The sequence below is a fragment of the Amia ocellicauda genome, chromosome 7, assembly GCF_036373705.1.
Source record: "Amia ocellicauda isolate fAmiCal2 chromosome 7, fAmiCal2.hap1, whole genome shotgun sequence".
NCBI classification, from domain to species: Eukaryota; Metazoa; Chordata; class Actinopteri; order Amiiformes; family Amiidae; genus Amia; species Amia ocellicauda.
This window is the reverse complement of record NC_089856.1, coordinates 3204169-3219750: the sequence shown is the minus strand read 5'-3', so window position 1 is coordinate 3219750 and position 15582 is coordinate 3204169. Positions and strand designations below refer to the sequence as shown.

Below are 15582 nucleotides of genomic sequence, written 5' to 3'. Positions count from 1 at the left end.
CCCTACTGTTCACAATCATTAAAAGGCTCCGATTTAGGAAATTAATTCAATTAAGTAATTGAGAGCTCAGCTGGAACAAAACGCAGCATGGTAGAGGGTCCTCAGGACCTGGGTTAGGATCCACAGGGGACCTCTGGTCATCACTGCGCTGATGAAAACAAGCTGAAGAGAAACACAGCAGGAAGACGACTCGGACACAGGTTGGTTACTAGTCCCCCGTTTTTATTTGTAGTGCAAAAGATTACAGATGGACTTCTTTTTCATCCTACAGTAGCTGGTAAGCCTCCACTCCCACATTCCCCACCAACCCAATTAAATATGTACAAAAAAAACCCACCGAAAAATGGAAACCTCTAAAACAACGATAAAAATCTACACGTCACCCCTGTGCTTTGTGAATCTGCCCCAGGTCTGTCAGATAATAAAATACACACATTTAAACAACCCTGGGCTTCAAGCTTGTAGTGTAGCATGTGCTGTAGTGTACAAACTAAAGAGGCTTAACGCAGCCCTAAGGAGAACGGGATGATCAAGCAGCTGTAAACAGGTTTAGACAATCAGACCAGGGGCCAATCAACTTCTGACACTGGAGAAGGCCTGGGCAATGTGACAGGTAAACAAAACCTCAAATAAAATAAAATCAGACGAGATACGGAGTCACCGGACAGAAAGCTTGGCTCAGCAAGGACAGATCATTAGGACTGGGAATCACACAGCATCCCACAACGATTCGGTTTCCAATCCCACACACGTACCGAAACACGTCCGACTGACGCCCGCACCCTGATAAGACTGGAACAGCAAATGGGGATCTCTGGCAGCATTCATTTCTCTAAACGGATCACCCTCCCATCTCAGCAGTGGTCATAAAATACATTAAGAGGTGTCAAAGAGGCGTTGTGTTGTCCAGTGTTTTAGACACGCGTCAGCTGTTCTCTTCCATCACTTCCTTTCAAGAGGTTAAAATAAGTTTTCATCTCTTTAAATCGCCCCTGGACACTGAACTTCACAGGTGCAGACTGTAGCAGCACGGTTACAAGCATGTCAACCAGATATCATTATTATTTTTTACAGATGCACACAGGGCATATAAATATAGTACCGTTAATACAACTCACTGCATCACAGCACGAGAAACGCCAGCACATCCGTCAGGAACGTCTCTGTGCGACGCATCATGATGATTCAGACTCCAATGAGCTTTTTCACCCACAAACACGCCCCACCGCCGGACAGCGTGTCAGAGCGGGTTCTCAGCCGGACAGGCAAATCGAAGAGTTACTCATCGCGGATTATAATTGAATTTGATTATGAGCAAATCGTACCGCAGTCTCTTAATACATCGACTCCTGCCACCTCCGGAAGTGGCGGCGCGGTCGTGTAGCGAAGTCGGCCCGTTTCATTCCTTCACAGGCGGTCCAAACAGACCAACTGAGTGGCCTGGGGCGCTCGACGCGTCAATTTCACCCCCTCGGGGGAATGATCACAGACTCAATCTGTGCAGAGAGGCACTGTAGCTTGGAGGCATTACCAATATATACATTTTTTTTTTTAACCTGTAGAAAAGAAAAGTGCTTAAGCGCGTGTCTACAATGTACAAGAGTAGGTAGTTAAAATACATTTAAAAATAAAAACACATTGAAAATAACCAAACAATCAGGAAATCTTCTATATTCTGCCGATTTGTAAACTTGTAGGTGTTCGACAATTATACTCTATTCTCTCCAAGGTACAGACACTTAAAAACATAAGTCGGGAGAAAACTTTAAACCCTTACATGATGATTTGTTCTAGTAAATGCTACCTTAAAATGAGGGGGGGGATTAAAAATGGCCTTACATTATTTAAAAGTAAAGCAATCTAATCATAAAAAGAACTAAAATAAAAACATGCACTTCCCAAGAAGTGCCAAAGAAGGACAAGATCTTGAAACTTTTTTTTTCTCCAAATAAAAATACTAAGTACGGTCCCCCCCGTCCCATGGACGGGCCAACAGGTCGCTTTCAAGACCAGGTGTCCTCCTTCAAACCGATCTTTCAGGGAGCAGAATACGACCCTCCGGTTATCCCGTGTAGACGGCACGGTCTCTTACATGACGGGATGCAGGAGGGAAGACAACGCGTCACGAGGGCCCCGCAGCAGAGTGGAGGGCCAATCGAATACAGATCTTCCGTCTCTCTACAGCAGCAACAATAGGCGACCGGTGCAGTACTCGGAAGAACCGCTCCACGGCCTGTGACCAGCGAGGAGGAGGGAGGAGAGAAAGTATAAACTGGGGGGGGGACCAAAAAAACAAAAGAGAACGATCAATATAGACAGAAGCTTCTAGTCCTCAGGAACAGTCGCTACAGTCGGTCTTTGTGGCCAGAGAGGCCGGTGTGCTTTGTGCAGCAGCTTGACAAATCAGGGGGCCGCCCTCCAGACCCCACAGAGTGTGTGTGTGTGTGTGTGTGTGTGTGTGTGTGTGTGTCTAATCCACGCCATTCCAGTGCCTGAGGGGCAGCACTGCTCCGAGGGGCCGGTGAGGAGCCACAGCCGTCTGAACGCCGTGGCGGGGGGACCCAGCATAGCTGCCCTTATCTGGGCTGCAGGCGCGGGGAGAGGCCCCTCCTGGCATTGGTGGACTGTCTCTGCTGGGCCAGGAAGGACTGGGCCACCCCACCCCCACTGGTCCTCTCCGACGTCACCTTCTGGTGGAGAGCCATGCCCTGTGGGGAAGGGGGGAGGAGACGAGTTTATTAAACGCATCCCGTTTCATTCCCCCCCCCGCCCTAGCAGAAACGGAAACGCTGACATCTCGTTTATGGGCTGGGCTTGCACTGGGCTCACTCACCATGTTGTACCAGGCGCTGATGATGAGCTTCTCCTCCTGGTCGTGCCGGGACTTGGACTTCTCGTAGTCGTTCTGCAGGAAGAGCACAGGGGAGAGCGGCTCTTACTACACAGCACGCGGCACAGGGGCCGGAGCAGGGACACTGCTGCCCCATCGGCCCGTACGCCTGCCTGCGCGAGCCACACAAGGACAGAAGCACCAAGAATCTGGGAGACCGCGGGTCCGTAACGATGCTATTTTAACCCCAATCCATCCACGGTCAAAAGTCAAAGGCCGGGGAGGGGGGCGGCGGCGCTCGCTCACCTCCAGGTGCTGGATCTTGCGCTCCTTCTCGCTCAGCTGGTTCTTCAAGGCCTGCACCTCCGGGGACAGGCCGGACGGCTGCTGCTGCTTGGGGTCCAGGGTCTTGATCACCTGCCAGGGAGAGGACAGGAGGAACAGTGGTCACTACACCCCCACACCAAACCACCACAGACAGGAGGATGGCGAAGGTGCGCCGGTTCAGCTGCAGTGGTGACCACAAAGGAAGACCATGGTTTTTACGCTAGGAAAGCTGGGGAAGGGGGTCGGTCCCAGGCGCGACAGCACTGCTGGCCACACCCCTCTCCTCCCCCCCCGCAACTCACCGTTCTGGCCTTCTCCACGTATCTCTTGTAGCGCTGCTCCATGGCCTTCATGTCCTCATCCTTCTTCCTCAGGATCTCCTGCAGCTCATCGATCTTCTTCGCCACTGAAACCACAAGGAGGACAACTGGCTTTACGAACCCCCTCAGCGCAGCCCAGCTCTCCCTACCAGATGCTCTCCCAAGAAAGACTTCATTAACACAAGGGACAGTGTCGATCTTAAATCCAGTAACTAGTTTCCTTCTATTACTTTATTAGAACTAACAAATATAACCGTGCTGAATGCTTTCAATCTCCGCAAGGCCGTCAGTGGCCGCAAGAAGGTGCAAGACCCCCCCCAAAAGCACACAAACTCATATACAAGCAGACCACATTACTCATTAGCTCCAAAACTGATAACATTCCCCACCCTTAGAGGTCAGACTCTTCCTCAATGCACACAACCACAGTGGCATCTGCAGGGAAGATCGGACACCCAGTGTGACCTTTCCCCCCAGAGAGCCCGAGACATCTCGCTCAGAGTACAGATGAATGTTATCGTGGCGTTTCGGGCAGAATTTGCTTGCTGCGCTTGACCCTTATATGGAGTTGTTTTTCTCTAAACCATGCGAAACCTTGTGTGTCAATGTTTGTCAACACACGATGTGCAGTCAGGGTCAAGCGGCCCTATTGAGGTCCGCTCTGTGTGCGTTGTGGTTGTTGACCTTCGTAAATAATAAAAAACCTGCCAATTCCTGACTCCGGACTTGGACTATGCACACACACAGACACACACACACACACACGGCATTAGTCTTCTTCTAAAGGCATTAGTCTTTCCGAGAGGACCCTAGGCAGTGGTTCTCCAGGAACAGTTAGGAAGTTTGGCCTACTGTTGCCATCCACTCTGGGCTCCAGGTCATCAATGAACTCCTTCTTCTTCTGCAGGTCCGAGTGAGCTTCGTGCAGCTTCTCCCTGCAGGATAAAGCAGGGAGGATGAACACAGATAGTCTACACTCCCGTAAGGTCAGAACATCACCGTGACTATGAAGCCCTGTGACTGCTCTCCACGTACTGCCGTTTTCATCAGTGTTTAAAGCCCGTCTCCCAACCCCAGGCGTAGACCCGCGTCTTCAAGGGCAAGCCGCTATGAATGGTTGTTAGCTGTACACACAGCCACTTGTTGCCAGGAAAAGGTCCCGGTTTCACAGGCAATTAAAGGTTCTTGTATAAATACACTAAACCTGGACAAAACCGCTTGGAAGAGGAGTTTTCACCTCAGTGACCTGGTACAACAACAACGGCAGGATCTGGACAGCTGTATGGACATCATTTTGGGATTTTTGAATGACGGCAGCTTGTTAATAATGACTAAACAATGAGGGGTGTAACAAAATAGAAATATTTTAAACCTGAACTTTAAGAGAAAAAAAACAATCTACTCACAGGTGTTCCTCCAGCTTCTTCTTCAACAGAGACGACTGTGGAGGAAAATCAAACAGAGCGCCAAAGTTAGTCAGGACGCCACAGCCCGGGGGTGAATTCACACACTTCAAATCAGACAGGCATGCAGATTTCAGCTGTACTTACGATCGCCTGCGAGGAGGAGAGCGAGTGATTGGGGGGGGGGCAGGGTGAGGGAGAGAGAAAAATCAGGTTAGTGATTTCACAAGCGGTTAATTTCACTCGGCACACCAGATCACAGCAATCCAGATCAGTTAATCAGGGTAGGGTTAAATCAAAAACAGGGCCGTCAGCTCGACCCAAACATCAGCCGCTCTCTACTTAAGCGTCCGTTTGTGTAAATACGTCCCGGGGCACAGAGGCTATTTACACTGCCTATAAATATCCTCACACTACATGTGCCGTTTGTTTATTCATTTTTCATCCCCTCCAGAAATTGAAAACATTTAATTTCTAAATTTAGCACCAACCAATAGGACTTGGGTTCACAAGAGGGGCGAGAATAAATCGGGTTAATTCTAGATTAGATCTTTCTGGACGTTCCGGAATCCGACCGCCTCAGTGACGCCTGAATGTCCGATAAAAACAGTGCGAGACTTTAGGACAGTCTTGCCCCGGCAGGTGATCGGGTGGGTGAAGGGATTCGACTCCTGCTGAACGGGACACCAGATTTCATACCAAAAATAAATAAATAGGGACGTTCTGCCCTTCACAGTGGGGAGATTTTGTTTTTAGAGCCGAGGCCGGAACGGCACCGCGCCACCGGGGCTTGGGGGGGTGGGAATCGCTCTCCTAGATCAAATCGCTTTCCGATCCCACGAGACCCAGCGGGGCCTGTGTCCTGGGGTCTGCCGGGCGGCACACTCACGTCCTCGGTCTTGGTGCCTTGCTCCTGCAGGGCTCTCTGCAGCTCCTCCACCTGGGTGCGCAGCTCTGAGATCTGCTGCTGCTGCAGCCTGGAGAGAGATGGGGGGGCAGGAGCGGTGAGACACAGAGACACTCACACAGACGCACACGGTGTCCTCTCATATGCCATCCACAAGTCAGACAAAGCTTCATAGGAATACAGGCACACAGACACGCCAGAGCGGAGACCCGTCCATGGCGAGACGCGGAGGGGAGGCACACCTGTTCTCCGTCTCCAGGCGGTTCTGGCTGCGCTGGGACTCCTCCAGCTGGCCCTGCGTCTCCCCCAGCCTCTGCCGGTAGCTCTCCTCCTGAACGCACAGCATCTTGTTCTCGTTCTGCAGACGCACGATCGTCTCTCTGAGGAGGGCGGCCAGATTTAAACGATTAAACCATAATAGAACTTGACGACCAAGTCAGTCATCTTAAATTCTGCAAGCCCAGAACACGCCCCCCGTGCAGATGCTGGTCCTGATGCGATCCGGTCAGCGTCTCCATCGCTCCCGGGACTCACCTGAACTCCGTGGGCATGATCTCAGCCGCCAGGTTCCCCACGGCGCCGGCGTCCTCCTCACACAGGGAGTCTGGGGAGAGGGGACAGGGGCTCAGATACAGCGCCGCGAAATCCTCAGGGACAGGACATTAACATGGCTGAGGCACAGACAGAGCCCCCGCTGAACTGAAAACACTACAGAGAGGAAGGGAATACAAACACCGAGCACATAACGGAACAGGCAGCAAGCATCTGAAGCTGGGATCCCGGCTTTGACTCCCTCAGAAAATTGCAGATTAACAGTTGCACATATATTGCTGGTTTCACTTCATCTGGGGGAGCAGGAAGCAGAAGGGAAACTATGCCAACGCCGCAAGCTCTGCCCGGTCTGCGCCCCCATGCCGTCCACCCCAAAGCGCTCTGCCCCCGACGCCCCGAGCTCACCTTGGCTCAGGTAGTTCTGCTGCACCTGCATGCACCTCAGCTCGTCATTGGTCTCGCGCAAGGTGTCCCTCTCCGAGATCAGGCGCTGCAACGACAGGAGACACCCACAGCCAGGGGTCCGGTCAGTCAGGGGCAAGGGGTGGGCAACTGGTTTTGGAAAACGTCCCCATAAAAGATCGTAACTTGGGACAAAAGTGTGGGGACATGCCCAACAATATTTGAAACGCCATGCTTTTTAAGGATTTTCAAGCTTCGTTTTCTTGTGTTGATTCTACATCCTACATTTCGTTTGGACTGGAATAGTAAATAAAAAAATAAAAAATGAAATAAGCCAATGGCAAACCCCCACAAGACACCAGGAATGATCTCTGGCTCGACTTCCCTTTCAATTTAAACCACCTGCAGGCAGCAGATTTGCCCATCCCGCGGTCGGTCAGCAGGCGGCACCAATGCCTCATTTCCCTGCGCCCCCATCCCAGAGACGGCGCAGTGTGGCCCCTCACCTCCTTCTCCTTGAGCAGGGCCTCGAACTTGTCATGCAGGTTCTTGTACTCGAACTGCCACTTCTCCGCCTTCACCGCCTCCGAGGAGTGTTTGGCGTGGAGCTCGTGAACCTGCGAGAGAGGGCCGATCACATGCACCACGCTGCGTTACACACGCGTCTTCCACGGGCCAGATTTACCCGCTCGGCGAAGAGGCGAGGACCCCAGTTGCCTCCCAGCCACCCGCCCCGTCACCCGGCCACCCCGCCTGGCTAACCTGTCTCTTGTAGGTGTCCAGCTGGGTGCGCACCGCGTTGGCCTTGCGCAGCTCCTCCTCCAGCTCGCAGGTGCGCTGCATGTACACCGTGTTGCGCTCCTCCAGCAAGCGCACCTGTCTGCGCAGGTCGCCCAGGTCCTCCAGCTTCTTCTTGTAGGTCTCCACCATGGCCTCCAGCCGGCTCACCCTGTCAGAGGAGTGCCTGCGGGGGGGGGGGGCGGGGACAGAAGTCAACCCTGGCCGTCTCAAATGGACTCGGCCACAGGACATCCCCCTTTTACGCCACCCCACTCACCGCAGGATGTCCATCTCATCCTTGAGGGCCTGCGCCTCCTCCGCCAGGCTGGTCAGGTCCTCGTTGCGGTGCTGCAGCTCGGACACCTCCCTCTCCAGCAGCTCGGCACGGATCCGCAGGTCATCCTTGGCGTTCTCCAGCCTGCGGCACACAGCGGTATCAGAGAGGGCACAGGGGAACCAGAGGTGAAGATGGAGGGGCAGCGCCAGCTGGGCCCTCACCTGAAGTTCTCCTCCTGCAGCTGCTCCAGTTGCGTCTGCAGCAGCAGCAGCTTCTTGCCGGTGATGCCGGCCGATGCATCCAGGGGGTCGGCGCGGCTCAGGCGCTCCTTCAGAGAGCACGTCTCCACCAGCAGGGCGTTCTTCTCCTCCAGGATGAGCGACACCTGAGAGACAGACGCACGCGGCCGTCAGAGAACGGGAGGGGGTCGGACGGGAAACTTACTCTGACCCGGCAGAGAAACCGGGACGATCCGCACTCCGGCAAGGTCTTCTGAAGAATGGAAAATAGCCTACGGTTCCCAAGGGAGAGGTACGCTTGTGCTTAGGATAGTTTTATTTCAAGTGCTCCAATTGTAACGATTATGGACTGGATCAGGCACCAGGTAGGTATTTTTTCTTTTACCGATTAGGATTCGGTCCAAATCACCTCCACCAGGACACCACCGTTCCCAGCCATGGTCACAAGGCATCTGGAGACTTTCACCACAACCAGGGCGGCCTACATGAGCAGACCTTTCTAGTGCTTTTGTTTTTAATCTTTGGCCTCAATGAAACCCTGGGAAGACGTCTGAAAATGGTTATTGAATTGCACGGCATTCCTGCGATCTCCAGCACAAGCAGACCGGAATGTCACATGCGACCGCGGCTGGCGCCGATGCAGTCGGAGGGTTTTTAGGGGGCACTAGGTTTGAGAAGATAAAGCACTACGGAAAAATGATGCAGGAAATTCTAACAACGCTCCGGTTTTTCTCCCAACTTAAATCATACTGAACTGAAGGGCTCTTGGAACAGGTTCTCTCCAGTCGGGGCAACACCGCACTGCCCCTCTCCGACACATCCTGCTCCTCACAGGACAAGGACAGTCACATTAAAGCGAGCTCCTCCCAAGAGAGAGACCGTCCTCTCCCTCGGCACTTCTACCTTCTACATAAAACCATACAGTCCATGGTCTGTCGTTACACCCGAGGCCAAGCTATTCCTGCATTTGTGTCTGCTCCGTTTTGTGCTTGGCGTTTTGCCAGAGCGGCACCCACAGAGCAGGTTTCTGCCTGAAAGGTAAAATCGTTTTTATTTTTATATAAGAGTTAGTCCCAGGCTGGAGTGTCATGCGAGTTCAGGCTGTTATTCCTGCGACAGTGTGTTATTAAAGGGTTCATATAAATCAATGATCTAAAAGGTGCACCGATCAGGCCAGAGACTGTCGACACTCGCTCTTCCTTCCTCACAGGGTTGTCATTTAAACGGCGGTTTCTGCAGTAAAGGTCACATCCCGCAATGTTTCCGGTACCTTCGGGAAGAGCGAGAGTCGACAGGCTCCGAGACGGCAGGCACACGTTGACACGTACACACCTCTGTCTCCAGCCCTCCAGAAGGCACGCTTCTGGGAAAACGGACGGATTAATTCAGCCCATTGGTTGGATGCCGGCTCAACAGGACACCGACAGGTTTATATGAACCCCTCTCAGTCACGCTGCCGCAGGATGCATGCCGGTGCGAATGGCGAGGGTGCGGATGCAGGGCATGCGCATGCACGGGACGAAGAGATAGAGGCCCAGTGTGCGGCCGGACACTGGCAAGAGAAACCCAGAAGACAATCGGAGGATTTCATCCGCAAACCTCCTGGGATACGAGTGAATAGGCGCTCTGTGTTACAGCTGCTCTCTTCAAAGCCACAAACAAACACATTCTGCTCAATTATAGGTATATTTCAATTTGAATTATCTTGGAAATATTATATCCTGTCAGAAAAGTGTTCAGAAAACAGTACATTGCGTTTCTGAACAAGTCTTTTAAAGGATTACAGGTGACTGGCAGGAATAGTAAGCAGGACAGTTGACACAGAAGACACTGGCATACAGACTATCTGTTTCTTTTAAACACATATTAGACTTACATGGGTGTACCAACAAGGACTAGTACACAAACACTGCTTACAAAATGACAAATCTTTAACGTGAGGCAAAGGGTGAAAGGATTGCAAGCATTCCTTGCATTCCTTTTTCTATCTGCACTATCATCCTGTTTTTTTGTTTTTTTTTCTTCAGAACAAGACCTTGGGATACTTTAAGCCTGTCCCATAGAACTTGTGAGCGAGAGAGAGAATGTGAGTGCGTCAGTGTGGGACACGCCCTCGTGGACGGGGGTTAGGCAAGCCAGCATTCACGCCCGGAGAGCGGAGCCACTTACCCGGCCGGCATCAACACGGGCGGCTGCGAACTTCGACCCTTACAAAGTACATCTTGACGGGACAAATAGCGTTCTTTAGAAAAATCACACAAGACATGGGGGCAGAGATCACTTCCAAGTCGGACTGATCGATTAAACCCGAGCAGAGCTGCCCACCCACCGTATGTCCTGCGCCCCACATGCTGCGCGCCACACGCCCTTCGATCCCATTGCTTACACCAATGTGACCCTACCTGCTGCTCCAGGTCCTGACAGCGCTGGCTCAGGTCGTCCTTCTCCTCCATCTCTTCACTGAGGAAGTAATACTTGCGGGACTGATGGCAGGAAACACACACACACAAAAGATTAATGGACAGGGGAGGATTTATTCCCTCTTTAGCGTCTGCAGTAAGATGCCAAAACCAGACGACTCTCAGACACTTCTACACAAACTTCACAGGTTTCATTTATTTAAATTGTTTAATAGCAACAGCAGCGTTCGATTTAAAAGGTGCTTGGAGCCTTTTGTGACGAGAACAAATCGGTCGCTTCCTTGATGATTTGAATAGAATCATAAGGACACGGATTCATTTGAACAAGTCTTTAGGGACCGTTCTACTTCTGTCAACCCCATATTCTGGCACCTGCCCTGACCTTAACGTTGCAAGAGCCCAGAACTGGCACCACGCCCCGTGCAAGGCCACCCCACAGACACACCTGATTGTCAAAGTCTCCATACGTTTCAGGGCTTCCCGCGTCCACAGCGTCCTTCGTCAGCAGCTAAATAGACAGCAGGAGACAGAGGACTGACATCTAAGGGACAATTCTGGGACAAGAGTTACAGATCCGAGCATGCTGGGGTGCCGGATTCAAAAAAGCAATTAATAAAATCCTACAAAGGCAACTCAGCGTTCAAAACACACCCAGGAATTTGTTATTTCTTCAGCATGTAATGCGAAAATAAAAGTTAAATCTAAATCGGTCCCCCCTCCCCTTCATCCTCCGCCCCCAGTCCTCACCTCCTGGATGGCTGTCATCACCACGTGCTGCACCGATTCCTCCAACGTCATGATCTGCTGGATGTGTTCTGCGCAACGACAAGCACAAGCACAAGCCCTTAGCGCTCGCTCCCACTGGGGGCCCCCCGAACCACAGACGCACGAGGGCCACGCGCCCCTCCACCCCGAGAGCCCCCTTCTCCCAGCTCACCCTGCTTCTTCTCACAGCTGACAGCGCAGCCCAGCACCAGCTGCACCAGCTTGCCCAGTTCGGCGACATCGTTCACCTCCCCGATGCGGCTCACATCGGGCAAGTGGTCGTCCGAGACCTGGTGACCCAGCACCTGGGCGGCACACGGAGACACGCGGGTCAGGCTCCGGGACGCATACTAACCACAACCCCCCCCCCCCGCCCCACTCTCGAAGTTGCGTGACACTCACATCATGGTAATACTGCAGCATGCTCTGTAGGATCTTCTTCAAGTTGCTCACCTATGGAAACACACGTCAATAACACCGATCTGCTAACAAATGTGTATGTTGGCTGTAGGACCGTGTGTGTGCTCCGTTTGGTGCTTGGTCTTTTGTCACAGGTGTACTATCCCCGTTTTGAAGGGAGGCCATCTTAACAGACGCAACATCATACAATTAAATACCACCCTTTTATCATGCTGTAAAAGTTATCAAGGGATATGTACTCCACCCCCAATTCCCATGAAAATCCACGTTTACAGGAGCCCCACGAAGCCAGTATCCTCTACCTTCAGCCTCCAGTTTGCGTCACTGTCCTCTTTAATTCGGCCCAACCATGTCTCATTGAACCAGGAGGAGTCTCTGTACAGCACAGGGGAAAAGAGAAACGCTCATGACAGCGTGGAGCAAATCTAATCAGCATCTCAGCTGCAGCCACAGAGGGACAACCTTGGAAGGGATGAGTTTAAAAACAACACACGTCCCCGTCAGGATGTAAAGGAGGACACGATATCGACAGGCTTGAGGCTAGGGACGAGCTGCAAGATGTCGCCCGCGATAGTGGCGTTAAATTAGCAGAAGCCATGTGGTGGTCTGGGTGAGCCAAGGCCGTGACAATTTTGTTTTGGGGGGGATTATCTTGGGATACAGATGTGATGGGGAGATGCAGGCCTAGCACTGCAGGGGGCTGCTCACGTACATGATAATCTGCAGATTCAGACACAGCCCCCCTCGTTCAGTGCAGGCTCAAAACACCCCCGAAGGAGCACTGCCTTTGACTAAACCGACACAGCGGTTTAACCACACATTCGGGCGGTTACACATTGCGCAAGTTCAACTTTGAGCTCTTTTCATAACACAAATCAAGGAAAGACATCGAAGCAATACGAGAAGCAGCCCAGCGATCACAGCACCCTTCAGTGGGAACGAATCAGTGCACCTCAAAGCGCATGGATGGATAGGCAAAGCAGCAGGGCACAGATAGGGCCTGGGATTGATTTTACTACTACGTGCTCTGTGCGGTATTTGCAGTTTCACAGCCCTGCCCCTTGCAGAAACACAATAACTGAACTGTTAATTGAACTGAGCTCGAGAGCCCATCTGAAGGGACGGAGGTCTCTGGTGCATTATCAGGGTCTCGCTCTCAGTTAGCGTCTTACATTCTGTGCAGCACGTGTGCGATGGCCACTCCGCTGGTCAGGGCCTGCTTGCTGGCGCAGGAGGGCACCTGGAACGTCTGCAGCTGAGGAGAGAAAACAGCAGCATGAAAACACAGAAGCCCATCATCGCAAAACCAGGTCAACGCCTGCCGAGGTGAAGATCGTAATCTGGGTGTTGCGTGTCAGGGCTGTGTGGCGAGCTGCAGCTTGTAGTGCAATTGTGGTTCTGAAGGCAACACGGGTACAAGCAGCAGCCAATACATACCAAGAACACGAGCCACATTAAACCACAACTGTCTTGGTGCAGATTGAAACCCCAACTCTGCACCCCTGCGCGCCTTCTGAAACATGTTTGATCATTAAGCACCAGAAAGAGGCGGCATCAGGCGTGCAAACACGGTGCACCTTTAAGACTGCACCCATCTTACAGGAGCCAATAAACTTCAGTTCTGCTGCTGCTCAACTAGAGAGGGCAGCGATGGAGGGGGGGGGAAGCATTGGTCCAGCGGGGGTGTAGTCATGAAGGTGTGCATATGTCCAGGGCCAAGGTCGAGAACCACCCCCCGACAGGACCAGGGCGGCCCACTGTGTCCAGAGAAGGAAGACAGTATCTGGTCTTCACCTCTGACTCACTGCGCATCTCCGTTACTCCAGGGGACGGGGTTCTGCCCTTCAGGGGACACTGAAACTCAAGTTCCTGCCATAAACCGGCCGCAGCAGCAGTTGTTGACGGTTCACCCATCAGACACGCTCTTCACAACGCAGGCTAAACACAGTGGGGCCACACTCTCAATCCTGCTTAGGCCGACACGTCTGAATGCGTCACAGCACGGACGGCAGACTAAACCACTGGGAGCGTCGCAACCCTGTTCCCAGTCAGTCTCCAATCTCTGTCCATTATTACATTAGCATGGCACCGAATGCATCTTAAACTCAGGCTACTTATCCTTTATTACCCCAGAGAAGACACTGCTTTTCCTTGGCAGCTGCTTTCTTAAAAACAAAGAATAAACATGTGTTGAATCAGTCACCCCCCTCCATCAGCTGATGTGTAACCCAGCTTCGCATTCCCAGCATTCCTCTCACTTTGAAGGATAGTTATGACCAGCTTTCTTGTCAGCGATACGATTTGTCATATTTATGGACGCTACTACACCGCCCCAACAAAAAAGAAACTACTGAGAAGGTCCTTGAAGCTCTGGCTGGTCATTTCTATCAACACAGGCATGAAAACTGCATACGACCCATCCGAGGAAGCAACAGTGACGGCACCCCACCTTTCCACAGCTCAGTCCAGGGCTGCTTTTAACTGCCCTCACAGCTGCGCATTTACACCCAAACCTGCGTCCGAGGGAGACCCTTTCCCAGCCCGACTCCGGCGTCCCGACGACGTGTCAATCACGTCGTGACGTCATAGTGGACAAATGTAACAAACCCGAGCGTGAACTCCACCTGAACCAACTGCACGGAAAGCACGTCTGTTTAGGGGCTGCTTAGGGTGAGAGGCAACACACTATACTGCTCGGGCGCACAATAAATACGCAGAAACACCTGCGTGTCTAATTAATTAACACGCTCCCACGGTTGTGTATCCATGCCCCCCCCCCCAAAGTGTAGTATGTCCCACGTACACCACCGTCCCGCCAGCCTGCACACTGAAACCCAGACAAGACCAGCGCTGGTATTTAATGGGGACTGTCCATCCGCCGGCATTGCCACCTGTTCCTTCCAGGCGGATGACTTTCCCAGCCGCCACTCGGGTCGCTTCTCACCCGTTTACAACAACAACAACAGCAGCAGCAAAAACACACACACACCGCGGCTTACCCAGTTCAGCAATGAGTCACACAGATCCGCTTTATTCAAACTCATTGCGGTTTGTCTGCCGGAACAGCGCGTCTCACTCGGGGCTGGAGTTGTTTCTGAGCCGCTGTGCACACGGGAATGGTCGGGCCCCCTTTCTGGCACAATTCCGCGCTCGCCTTTTCTCCTGCCGCTGCACCAACCGTCTAAGCGGGCTTCCGTACTTGGGCTTTTAGCGCAGCAGCGGATTAGCTAGAGGTGACCGGCGAAATGCCTGTTTAGAATAAATCATTTTGCTTGACCGCTACATATTAATTAATTATATATTAATGATCAATTATTATTATAGGTTAATCATATTAGCAGTGGGAGTGAGTGTCAAACACCAGATCACAACTGAAATCCCAGAATTTCAATTAACAACAGCCATTCTGTTGTTGTGCCCCAATCCCACATGATTAATGTGAGGTTTGTGATACACATGAATGTAACTTTACTCTCAAGTAAAAGTTCACCCTTGAAATGACTGCCAGATCAACTTGAATGAGTCATCACTCACAACCACAAACCCAAAATATCTGAATTCGCTATATATTTGGAACTAATTAGCATGCCAATTAGCCGAAGGTCTGTGGTTTGAGTTCTGCTTATGAAACTTGAAACACTTTGGCTTTGCTTCAGTGTGGAACTTGAAAGTCCTTAGTGAGAGAGATGTTGTCAGCAGTTGGTGTGTGATGAGGGGTCGCTTCGTAACTGTTTCCAAATAATTGTGTTGAGTTGGGAGTGGATACAGAGAACTGGAGTAAGTGGGTCCAGCTGCAAGGTTTCCTCAGCTCAGAAAGAAATGACAAGATAAAGATCTGATTCAATCTGCTGGGGGTGTGAGCAACCAAAGAGCCAGACTTATTCAACACAGAGAGCAAAGTTTGTGCTGTTATTGTTTCTGCAGGGACCTCACACCTGTT

General features: G+C 51.8%; 1 protein-coding gene across 1 annotated transcript; it reads right to left on the bottom strand.

The window, feature by feature from the left end:
* Window positions 1-201: 201 nt before the first annotated feature.
* On the bottom strand, window positions 202-14828 carry hook2 (hook microtubule-tethering protein 2). Its single transcript, XM_066707941.1, has 22 exons — window positions 14642-14828; window positions 12815-12897; window positions 11945-12017; window positions 11625-11675; window positions 11395-11527; window positions 11205-11272; window positions 10903-10965; window positions 10440-10520; window positions 8020-8183; window positions 7799-7939; window positions 7504-7705; window positions 7248-7358; window positions 6745-6829; window positions 6322-6391; window positions 6030-6167; window positions 5770-5857; window positions 4884-4918; window positions 4330-4412; window positions 3460-3563; window positions 3137-3247; window positions 2834-2905; window positions 202-2708 (listed from the first exon to the last, which is right to left on the bottom strand). The coding sequence occupies exons 1-22, from the start codon at window positions 14684-14686 to the stop codon at window positions 2577-2579; spliced, it is 2133 nt and encodes a 710-aa protein (XP_066564038.1). The 5' UTR covers window positions 14687-14828; the 3' UTR covers window positions 202-2576.
* Between the last annotated feature and the right edge of the window lie 754 nt (window positions 14829-15582).

Bases quoted from the DNA above. Each gene is read 5' to 3' on its own strand.
- hook2 (XM_066707941.1), bottom strand. From the start codon at position 14,686: ATGAGTTTGAATAAAGCGGATCTGTGTGACTCATTGCTGAACTGG. The intron at 10,966-11,204 runs GTGAGGACTGGG...CTGTCTATTTAG, and splicing joins TGATGACAGCCATCCAGGAG to CTGCTGACGAAGGACGCTGT. The intron at 2,906-3,136 runs GTGAGCGAGCGC...CTCTTCCTGCAG, and splicing joins GCAAGATCCAGCACCTGGAG to AACGACTACGAGAAGTCCAA.